The following is a 12,683-nucleotide window of genomic DNA, read 5'->3' as shown; positions in this document are numbered from 1 at the left end:
TTATCATATCAAAATGCACACATAGCTTGGCCTTAACAATGCAAAGACCAATTAACAATGCAATCATTCAATTCCATGGTCTCCTTATCATATTAAAATGCACACATGTCTAGGCCTTAACAAAACAAAGACCAACTCCCTTCCCCATCCTTTCTTGTTATCCACAAAAGACTTAAAGTACATCACTTACAAGAGCAGTCTGGTTGACGGTACAGTTGAGGCATGTGACCGGTACTAACTCCCCTGCCAAGTCATCCGTCCTCTTCTTTTGAATTCTTAGTGTGGTCATAGCACTGTCGACTACCATTGCATCCTCTGCATAAGTTATGCCAGCACAGAGTCCTATATTAACAAAAGATTGAAATCATCTGATTTAGTTGACATTGCCAAGTTCCAACAATTTTGAACAGCTTCTGCAGCCTTTAAAGTTTGGTGGTATTGATTAAAATTCTCCCTTTCCACACCAAAAGAATCAAACGATGTGGAGTTTCCCACCCACAAATCTAATGTGCTCTTCTAAAAAAAAATGTTTGCAGTTCAATGATAATGTATGCATTGACAAGAGGGTCTTATTTCCATTTTAAAATGGAAACCTGATGAAAAGAAGTTTTCCACAACATATTAATAGAACATCTTCAGTTTCTTAGGCATAAAAACTCAAAATTCTGTGTTGCATGTGGATATCTATTTTAATTAAAGATTTCCTCCTTTTACTTTAGATTGAAAAATTTAGCTATTCTCTTTTTTAATAAAACTATATATGGCTGCAACTTTTGACCCTATCTAACATTGCCTTGAAAACAAATGGTTTGTTGTTTTTTTTCGAAATTGTGTATGTTGCAAAAGGTAAAATTTACATAAGAAATGTGATTTAAAAACTAATTTTTCTGTAAAATTTCAGTTTTTATCTCTTCCCTCAGTTTACACAATATAGCCGAAACGATTTCTTCTATGTCTGATTTTTTAACCATTGTTCCTTTAATTTCATTGAGACTTTCTTGAATTGCCGTCAACTCATCTGTGTCGACCATTTCGGGGGCACCATAGGGGGGCGAAATAAAAGAGGAAATTAAAGCAGAAATCAAAGAAGAAATTGCAAACGAGTTAGAGCAGAAACTAGATGAAAATTCCAAACAGTTCAATACTATGACAAAAGAAATGTCCGATGGGTTTAGTCTGGACTTTAATAATTTGCAGGAAAAATTCCACAAACAAGCTAGTGAGTTTAGAGAAATGTCTCAAAAGTTGAAAAAGTGTTTATTTACGGCTGAAGCTGCACTAAAGCTCTCAAATAGCAACCAACAATACTCACAAAAAAACAATATAAAGTTCACCAACTGGAAAGAAAACAAAACGGAGAAACTTAGGGAGGACCTTATACAGATCTTAAAATCAACGGTAGGCATTGAATTAGACCCACACGATGTATTGGAAATCCACAGAATTCCCGGAGGTGGGGCACAGAATGGGCCGAGACCTGTCATCGCCAAGTTTAGGAATTCCGAAACTAAAATAAGGGTCATCCGCAAGAGGCAGGACGCTCAGCTAAAAAAACACTTTTTTATGCACGACCACCTTACAACAATGAACGGGCATCTAATACGCGACCTAAACAACGACGACAGAATCGACCAGGCCTGGTATTTCAACGGAAAAGTTTTCGCCTTGGATACCAAGGGTAAAAGACACAAATTCGATGTGTTGGACCAAATAGGTGACAAACTGAGGACTTGAAGAGACACTTAAATGATCAGCAGGATGCGGCGGTAGCAGGTGCGCGATAAGTATCGGGATCGGTGTACATGTGTTCAGTGGACAAAATCGGGATCGGACTTCGCTTATGTTTACATGTGTGTGAGGTTTGTGTGCGAGGTGTGAGAATGTGTGCCAGATTTTTCAGATTTGTTTACAATGAGGTAAGAGGTTGTGTATATACTGTTTTGTTAATTTATCGTGACTGATACTTTAAAAATAGCGACAGTGAACTGTCAAGGTCTATCAACTGCTTCTAAACGTAAAGATGTTTTAAATTATTACAAGGGAAAGGGTTACTCAATTTTATGTCTCCAAGACACACATTTTACTGAAGATATTGAGCCATTTGTTGAAACACAGTGGGGTTATACATGCTTTTTTAATTCTTTCAAATCAAACACCAGAGGAGTGGCCATTATGTTTAACAATAATTTTGAATTCAAGGTCAATCAAACTCGTAGGGATAATGATGGTAATCTTCTGGCTCTTGATATGGTCATCGAAGAAAACAAGGTAACAATTATTAATATATATGGTCCAAATACTGACACACCCACTTTTTATGATATGGTTAGAGATGTTTTGTTAGATTTTGATAATGAGTATATTTTTCTCTGTGGTGACTTTAATCTGTTTCTTAATCCCAGCATAGATACTGAAAATTACAAGGGCATCAGTAACCCTAAGGCTAGAGACAAACTTCTTGAAATTATGTCTGATTTGCAACTTTCAGATTATTTTAGAATTTTAAATCCAAGTAAAAGGGTTTTTACTTGGAGAAAGAAAACCCCTTTTAAGCAAGGGCGATTAGATTATATCCTCATTTCTGAAAATGTATCCAACATTGTTGAAAATTTTGTTATTAAACCAGGTTATAGGTCAGATCACTCATCGGTCATTTTAGAGTTAAAATTCAATACATTTCAACGAGGCAGAGGGCTGTGGAAATTCAACAATTCTTTATTAATTGACAAAACTTACATTCAAAAAGTCAAAGACACAATACAACAAGTGCATAACCAATATAAAGGTACTTCCTCGGAATCCATTGAGGACCAGAATTTCCTGGAAGTTCTGCTCATGGAAATTAGAGGTGTCACCATTTCATACTCTTCTTTTAAGAAAAAACAAAGGGACAAGCAAGAGAGGTCCTTGTTAGAAGATATAGAAAAATTGGAATCAAATCCTCATGTTAATATTGATCTTGTTAGTGAAAAAAAATTGGAACTAGAAGGTCTTAGGAAAGAAAAATTACAGGGACATGTTATAAGGTCACGTGCCAAATGGGTAGAAGAAGGGGAAAAACCTACTAAATATTTCTGCAGCCTGGAATCTCGAAATTTTATAAATAAAACTATTAAGAAGGTGGAGATGGATGAAAACAATACTATTTATGATCAGTCTGAAATTTTACAACAGGTAAAGATTTTTTACAAAAGTTTGTATACTTGTAGAGACTCTGAACACATTGATATAAATCTTACAGATGTATTAAATCCCCTACATTTTCAGAGGCTCGATAGAAAGACTTCAGATTCCCTTGAGGGTAATATCACAGAAAAAGAAATTTCCTTAGTTTTAAAAAATATGAAAAATAACAAATCCCCAGGAAGCGATGGATTCACTGTTGAGTTCTTTAAATTTTTTTGGAGAGATCTAAAGTTGTACATTGTATCAGCTATAAATTGTATATTTAGCAAACAAGAGCTTCCCATTACTCAAAGGCTCGGAATTATATCCTGTTTACCCAAGGGTGATAAGCCAAGACAATTTTTAAAAAATTGGCGCCCAATTACCTTGCTAAATGTCATGTATAAACTTATCTCAGGGTGCATTAGTTATAGAATAAAATCTACCCTTGATTATCTTATTTCAGAAACACAGTCTGGTTTTATGAAAGGCAGATACATAGGTGAAAACACAAGGTTTGTATATGACCTTATGGCATATACAGAGTCATTAAAAATTCCTGGCTTACTTATTCTCATAGATTTTGAAAAGGCATTTGATTCTATTGCATGGGAGTTTATTTACAAAGTTTTGCATTTTTGGGGGTTTGGAAAAAATATAATTAGCTGGGTTAAGATCTTAAATACAAACTTTAAAGCAGCTATTTTGCAATGTGGACATCTGTCTGATCAATTTGACATACAGAGAGGTTGCAGACAAGGAGATCCGATTGCTCCATATTTATTTTTACTCTGTGCAGAGATCCTAGCCATACTTATCAAACAGAATACAAACATTAAGGGTATCATAGTTAATGGTAAAGAACACAAGATAACTCAATATGCAGATGATACAACACTGACACTTGATGGTTCACCAGAGTCTCTTTTTCATTCTCTAGATACATTAGAGTTTTTCTCAAAATTTTCGGGATTAAAAATCAACAGCTCAAAAACCAAGGTGGTTTGGATAGGCTCTAGAAAGTTCTCAGATCAGGTTTTTCACCATACCCGATGGAAACTCAATTGGGGTTGTACAACTTTTAATCTGTTAGGGATAGAATTCTGTGTAGAGTTAGATAAAATTACTGAATTAAATTACAATATACAACTGCCAAAAATTCTTTCACTGATTCAACAATGGAACAGAAGGGTTCTAACTCCTGTTGGTAGAGTAACCGTGGCCAAGACTTTAATTTTGCCGAAATTGAATCATCTATTTATTTCGCTACCCACACCTGATAAAGCATTTTTATCCTCATTGAATACAGCAATATTTAATTTTATATGGAAATCTAAAGGTGATAAAGTAAAAAGAAAGATAGTTACTCAAGATTACACAAAAGGTGGTTTAAAAATGCTGGATGTCCATAATTTTGTTTCTTCTCTCAAATGCTCATGGATTAAAAGGCTAACTCTCAAACACAAACCATGGATGGATATTTTTTTTGCAATTAACGGCAAAAATGTTACTATGAAAATGTTAGAGTTTGGGGATGATTTTATAAGAAAGATGATTAAACAAAATAATGTTTTTTGGCAAGATGTTTTTCAATCATGGCACCAGGTAGTGAACATGTTAAACAAACAGCCTGGTTATATTAAGAAAAATATTATCAATGTTCCAATATGGCACAACTCTTGTATTACAGTTGCCAATAAATCTTTCTTTATTAATGTATTGTACCAACATGGTGTAAAGTTAGTTGGAGATTTCTTATCTGCAAATGGAGCTTTTTTGACATACGATTATTTTTTACATATGTTTAACTTGCCTGATATATATGTCATGCAATACAACAGTATTATTAGCGCTATTTCAAAGTTTTTAAAATCAGTGTTTGTTGAAAGAGTAAATATTGAAAAAAATTGTACTCCTTTTTTACCAATGTATTTTGAAGTGATTTTATTGAATGAAAAATGTACCAAGGCAATTTATAAAATTTTGAACTATACTGAAGCGGTTCCAACTGCAATATCAAGATGGAATAATGAATTACCACTTGAACAAAATTTGTGCATACAAGACTGTTTCAAAATATGTTTTATGACAACTAATGATACATCTGTTCAATGGCTGCAATACAGAGTTCTACACAGAATTCTTCCTGTTAACTATTATTTAAAAAAAATCAAGATCATTACAAATGATTGTTGTACTTTTTGTAAAGAAGAAATAGAAACAATACAACATGTATTCTTTAGTTGTACTAATGTTTTACCATTGTGGAATGATCTTAGTATGTCTATATATAGAAAAACAACAAAGAGGGTTGGATTCAATGTTATCAATATACTATTTGGAGAAAATTCTCTAAGTGTAGACAATAAACCTGTGAACTTCATAATTTTATATACAAAACAATTCATATATATATGTTTGAAGCAGAATAAGATTCCAAACTATGTTGATCTATTATATTATTTGAGTTTTAAATACAAGATAGAGAAATATGCATCGGTTCAAAAATTTCAACTTAGGAAATTTGAAAAATGTTGGTCACAGTGGGAAGATCTCTTTTGTTTATAATTGTATACCTATATTTTACAGAGGTGGAATTTGCTACGAATATTATTATTTCATTTATTATTTTTATTAACCATTTAATATACAACCTCAGGTTCATTTACTTTTGATTTTTGAATGAGTGTATGAATGAAAGTGGTATGAAAGAGTGATTAAAATATTTAAAAAAGAAGTTGACATCAGTTTAATAGTAATTATGTATGTTTGAATTTGAAAAATGCAAATAAAAAAAAAAAAAAAATTTTTCTGTAAAATATGGAGAGAGAGAGAGAGAGAGAGTAGGAGGGAGAAGAGAGAGCAGTACCTACCAATCTTGATACTGTCCAGTGCGGTCAGGAAGTCTGTAGCCTGGGTGGTGGTAATCTGGTCCTCTGTCTTACCCATGTGCAACAATGAGTAACTAGTTAAAATTGTCTCTGCCTGAAAGACCAAGTTAAAATTCAGCCAAAAGGTGAAAAAGAGTTGAACAGAGTATTACTGGCAAAAAAAAAATATGACTAATATTTGGCTGAACATGTGCAATCATCTGGAAAATATCAATTCCAGACAAGTTTGATTTCATATTAAACAGATGTATTTGGGTTTTTTGCATCTCACAAAGTGTGTAAAATGGAGAAACCATTTTAGTTTTATTTTACATGGATGTATTTTTCATGAATTAAAAAGTTTATCATAGCTAGCATTCAATAGAAGACATAAATTCTGTGCATTGTATTTTTAAGGTGTGTCATCACTAAAATAACTCTAAGTATGGTATTTGCCAGTGAAAAAAATAATTTGTACTTCAAAAAGATACACTAGCTAGAACTTAATTTTATATAATTAACAAATAAATTTTCACTGCTACAAGATATCTGTTGTAATGCTTTATATGATTTTAAAAGAAGGATATAAAATCTTGATTACATACAAAATTGTTGGCCAATGCAAGTAAATTGGCCTTTTCATAAGTTCAAATATTCTACCTAAGCAAAATTTCACCAAGATTACGATGAAAGAAACTAAAAGTTACAATTCAGCCAATAACTTCGAATTCTAAAGTTAAGAGCAGGCCAAGAAAAGTGAAGACATTTCAGGCCATCGAGATTCAACTTACCGTAGATTTGGACATTGGCTGTACAACTGTCACAGTGGTCAGTGTATTGGGATCAACTGCTCTCCTCTTTCTTTGTCCACCTGATCAAATTAAAAAACAAAATTTCAGTAAGAACCTTGATATACAGGTATTTCTCATCACAAACCAGTCTTGCTATGTCTCTCTTCTTTGTTTAAGACTACGTAGATACAATAGGCTGGGTCAGGAAAAAAGTTGCTGAAACCAGCTTACTAATGGTCAGTCAAGAAAAAGTCAGCAAAAATAATACTTTCAGTACCCTGCTCTTGCTTATAAGGTTATCAATTTTACTCCACAAAGGCAAACTTCTTTAAACCAACTTTTTTAAATTGCATCTTAATAAATTCCAGAAAGTTCATTAGAACCTTGAGGTTGCAAATATATTTTGCTGCAAACCAGTCTTTTACTGTCTCTTGTTATATCCTTTTAGTAAATGAAAGTAAAAAGATCTAGGTCAAGTTTCTGCAAACTATTTGATCACTGATAAATTAGCAAAATCATATTATCGCAAAAAAACTTAACAGTAATCCAAACCATGCATGCCCTGAGACACTTTAACGTTACCTTGCTGGGACTGAGGCCGGGTGGTAGCTGCCAGCTGATTGGCCTTGGTGAGACCTTCCTCTCTGACCCTCGGGGTCAGCATGCCTCCCTCAGCCATGGGTCGCAGTATAGTATTAGCAGTGTCTATCACAGTCACTGCCTCCTCTGGGGCAAATCTGGAAAAAAGTGCGTATTATATTCACCGGATAACGGTACCAATGTTTGACCCTAGAAAACGTGTGCTTTACCAGCAGCATAAATAACCACTTTCTCAGTACCGAGTGGAGGCAAAGACAGAATGCTGTAGGTAACTTACTGAGCAGAGGATGAAGACAAAAGGCTGTAGGCGACATCATTCATCACTCCTCCCAACGCCTGGGAACTATTGCCTGGCTCCTCCATTAATGAGGTCAAGGACATTGCCATTCCTACCGCTTGATCCATATCTACAAATTCAGTCATGAAAAGCTATCATTAAGAAACAAATTAGAGTTTTGAATTATAAATTCTTTATTCAGTAACTGCTAGCAAGTACATGACTATTTCATGGCTGAATGAAATCGCAACTAACACATATTTTCATTAATAAAATATGAGCTTGGAAATATTGCCCTGTACATTTTGAAGAAATATTAAAGTGATTGACAACTTAATATTGAATAAATCATTCAGTCTTAGTACCTTTTCTATCTAAATAATAGCTAGTATAATTATATTACATTTCTAAATTACTAAAAATTCATGTAATGGTAATATTATTGGCACAACATTTTCCGAATTTTTTACTCAAAGCCAGCTACATTGTACAACAAAATCCCACACATGAAATAATGGTTCTTCGAAGTTTACCCGTTTTGAGTAGCATCGTGACATCACTGACAGCTGTATTAAGCTCCGCCTCTGTCATCTGTTTTTCACTGACAAGAATCGTGTCGGGAGCAGTGTGAACTACACAGGCCTGCTGCAAATCACAGGCCTCGATGTGGACCTTAAACTCTCCTGAAAAAAAAGGATTTGAAATTCTTAGAATAACTAAGAAAGGTTATTTGCAAACTAACTATAGGCATATAAGTAGAGTGCCAGTAAAATTAATATCCTAAGTGCACTATATAAAATTAATGCTGTAGTTCATTGGGAGGGTAACAGTTAAAATTGACACCTTAAGAAAACCATTGCCAACCGATTCGAAGCAGAGTTGGACAAGGTTTTAGAGAAAAGTTTACTGCTTTTACATAAGGAATAAGAAATCATTCTTGGAGTATTATGAGGTGATAATTTTGGTCGGGGCATGATCAAATCAACAAGATATCTGTGAGCCAATGCTCACTAGTGATACCCCCGATCTGATGTGAATATGCAAAATAAGCAAAGTCGACATTTAACAGAAAGCTGGCATCCGATTGGTACAGAAATATATCCCACAATATGGCATGCCGAAACAAATAGTGTGTTAAAATTTCAAGCATCTGCGATAAATAGCTGCTAAGAAATCTTTGAGGAAAATTTGTTTGAAAATTTTAGCTAAAATAAACAAAGTACTCATTTAACAGGAAGATGACTTCCGATTGGTACAAAAACATATCCCACGATATGGCATGCCTTAAAAAACACTGTGTAAAAATTTCAAGCATCTCTGATATATAGCTGCTGAGAAATCTTTGACGAAAATTTGTTTGAAAATTTTGGCAAAAAATAAACAAGGTCATTATTTAACAGGAAGTTGACGTCCGATTGGTACAAAAATATATCCCACAATATGGCATGCCGAAACAAATAGTGTGTTAAAATTTCAAGCATCTGCGATAAATAGCTGCTGAGAAATCTTTGAGGAAAATTTGTTTGAAAATTTTTGCTAAAAATAAACAAAGTCGACATTTAACAGGAAGTTGACACCCGATTGGTACAGAAATATATCCCACGATATGGCATGCCTATACAAATATTGTGTAAAAATTTCAAGCATCTGCGATAAATAGCTGCTGAGAAATCTTTGAAGGAAATTTGTTTGAAAATTTGGGTAAAAAATAAGCAAAGTCGTCATTTAACAGGAAGTTGACGTCCGATTGATACAAAAATATATCCCACAATATGGCATGCCTAAACAAATAGTGTGTTAAAATTTCAAGCATCTGCGATTAATAGTTGCTGAGAATTCTTTGACGGAAATTTGTTTGAAAATTTTGGCAAAAAATAAACAGTCATCATTTAACAGGAAGTTGACGTCTGATTGGTACAGAAATACATCCCACGATATAGCATGCCTATACAAATACTGTGTAAAAATTTCAAGCATCTGCGATAAACAGTTGCTGAAAATTCTTTGACGGAAATTTGTTTGAAAATTTTTGCTAAAAATAAACAGGAAGTTGACGTCTGATTGGTACAAAAATATATCCCACGATATGGCATGCCTATACAAATACTGTGTAAAAATTTCAAGCATCTGCTATAAACAGTTGCTGAGAAATCTTTGACGAAAATTTGTTTGAAATTTTGGTTAAAAAATAAGCAAAGACGTCATTTAACAGGAAGTTGACGTCCGATTGGTACAAAAATATATCCCACGATATGGCATGCCTTAACAAACACTGTGTTAAAATTTCACGCATCTGCGATAAATAGTTGCTGAGATAAATGTGACAGAAATTTTTGTTACGGACGGACAGACAGACGGACAGATGGACGGACGGACAGACAGACAGACACACAAGGGTAAAACAGTATACCCCCTCTCCTTCGGAGCGGGGGTATAATAAAGCCCGAAGGGCTTTATGATAGATAGATTTGATCACGCCCCGAAATTATCACCTCATAATATTCAAAGAATGATTCCTTATTACTTATATTTATATAATTTTAGGCCATTGTACGATTAAATCTTTAAATATAGATAAGCAAACCCCGCCGTCGCCTCAATTTGGCGTCATTTGTGTTATGGGTTATATAGTACAAAATCGATACGTAGTGTTATCACAGACAAAGACACTGGAAAATGTAAATATGATAGATTTGATCACGCCCCGACCGAAATTATCACCTCATAATATTCAAAGAATGATTCCTTATTACTTATATTTATATAATTTTAGGCCATCATACGATTAAATCTTTAAATATAGATAAGCAAACCCCGCCAGCGCCTCAATTTGGGTCATCTGTGTTATGGGTTACTGTGAAATCATTAGATTTCGTGGTGGCTCATTTTTCGTGGAATTCGTGGGTACCTCTCATCCACGAAATAACATCCATCACAAATTGATGAATTAGGGTAATAAAGTCATATTCCCTTTTGTAGATATATATGAATACACGAAATTACGTCCCCACGAACCTGTAAAATTTAAGTCATCCACGAAAATTGGCCCCCACGAAATTTAATGATTCCACAGTATATAGTACAAAATTGATACGTAGTGTTATCACAGACAAAGACACTTGATAATGTAAATATATAGAAATGATGTATATTCTACGGCGAACCGTACAGCATAATTTATGTCCATGTAACAATTCGTTGTGTTACCTGTTGCCAAGTGTGTTGCTAACGCTGAGGGTAATAAAACAGATTATTAACTGTGTTTAAACCAATCAGATTTCAGTTTTAAACATAGAAGTATAATAATATATTTTGTATCATAACCTCACCTGTTTCCAGCATCATGTCGTAGGAGACAATGTCAGTCAGGGGCCGCGGACTCATTCTGCGGACTTTTCCCTCATCCACTTTCTCTGTGTGGATGTAAAACACCACCCTGTCCCCCTCAGGGTCTATCCACCCCTCCCCCATCTGGACAGTAAACTTGGTTGTCAGAGCTGACCCATTCAGTGGGGTTATCTACAATAAAATGAAACAGTACATGTACCCTGCCAAACATGCTTAAAATCTATTTACTATTAATAGTATTTTGTTCACTATTTTACATAAAAGCTTATAGCTTATCAGCTTTAAGTTCATTTCTCTGTTCACATTCCGATATCAGTTCTGATTTTGCAATAAATGAATTTGGTTGCAACACATTATGAATGCATTTTTTTTATATTAAATTATTTTTAATGAATATATCTCTTTACATATTATTCATTGAATCTATTATTTAAAAATCAAAACAACAATTCTATTTAGATTTGTTAATCAAATTTGAACGTTACATGCTAAATTATGGACAGGCATTAATTCATAATTGAAAAAAATCTCTATTGACAAACTGTGATATCCATGACAACTGACCTTGACCTCTCCTATCATTGGAGGAGAGTTCACAGTGACCGTGACCTGCTCTGTTCTACTGAGCATGCTCTCTCCAGCAATGGCAGTGACCTGTATAAGAAACCTTCCCCCAGCAGGCAGTCCCTGGTCGAGATACAGGGAGAAGACATAGTTACTGAGGGGCTCATCACTCTCCTCTACCAATCGCTGAGGGAGGGAGGTGAAGTTGTCTAATGGCACATAGTCATATCCTGTAAAATATCAACACACGCTGTAAATCTATGACTGTAAATAGGTATACAGTTGTACATGTATCATGTAAATCATAATTATTTTTCTTTACTTCCTATTTAATTACAATCTGTAAATGGTTGTATCCTGTAAAACATATTAAATACATCCCGTAAAACAGTCTGTAAATAGTTGTATCATGTATAAGTGTCAGTAAAATGCCATGTATTATTGACATCATATCAACAAATAAATTTACTGCCTGTATATGGTTGTAACCTGTAAAACATCATCTATATGTATGATAACAGTCAGTAAATAGTTGCATCATGTATTAGTGTCAGTAAAATGCCATGTTTTATTAACATCATATCAACCAATGAATTTCTCCCTGTAAATGGTTGTAACCTGTAAAACATCATTTATATTAAACATCCTGTAAATTTACTGTCTATAAATGGTTATACCTTGTAAAACATCATAACTTCTCCTGTAAAATATGCTGCCTGTCAAAAAGTCGTCTGTAGTAAAATCTCTTTTTGTAAAAGCATCATTTTGAATATTCTGCTAATTTCATCACCATCATATTATTATTATGATATAACCTTTATTTATAGAATTACTTCTACCTTCTACTTGAGCACAATCCCAGAAGACTTTGACTGGCTTTTTGTTGTAGGTAGAAATAATACTACTGAGTCTGAGTGGCTCCCCTGAGTTTATGGTGAGGTCTGTTGTTTCCATGACGACCAATGGTGCTCGATTATCCACGATCTCCATGACGACAGAAAACGAACTAGATCTCTTTCCTTTCATCATTGTCACATTCCAGACATATCTTATAAGGAACAAATACAT

The 12,683-nt window shown here is 34.1% G+C and overlaps 1 protein-coding gene across 1 annotated transcript in view; it reads right to left on the bottom strand.

Moving 5' to 3' along the window:
* LOC105346886 (uncharacterized) overlaps positions 1–12,683 on the bottom strand; it is a 51,647-nt gene that overhangs the window by 17,895 nt on the left and 21,069 nt on the right. Inside the window, exons 30-38 of the mRNA XM_066070792.1 lie at positions 12,455–12,663; positions 11,616–11,845; positions 11,033–11,222; positions 8,237–8,386; positions 7,704–7,833; positions 7,409–7,563; positions 6,827–6,906; positions 6,039–6,150; positions 191–342 (exon numbers count right to left, since the gene is read on the bottom strand). Coding sequence (XP_065926864.1) covers positions 191–342; positions 6,039–6,150; positions 6,827–6,906; positions 7,409–7,563; positions 7,704–7,833; positions 8,237–8,386; positions 11,033–11,222; positions 11,616–11,845; positions 12,455–12,663 — 1,408 coding nt within the window. The remainder of the gene's footprint in view (positions 1–190; positions 343–6,038; positions 6,151–6,826; positions 6,907–7,408; positions 7,564–7,703; positions 7,834–8,236; positions 8,387–11,032; positions 11,223–11,615; positions 11,846–12,454; positions 12,664–12,683) is intronic.

Source organism: Magallana gigas, chromosome 9, assembly GCF_963853765.1.
Source record: "Magallana gigas chromosome 9, xbMagGiga1.1, whole genome shotgun sequence".
Lineage (NCBI taxonomy): Eukaryota > Metazoa > Mollusca > Bivalvia > Ostreida > Ostreidae > Magallana > Magallana gigas.
This window is presented reverse-complemented; position numbering and strand designations above follow the sequence as displayed.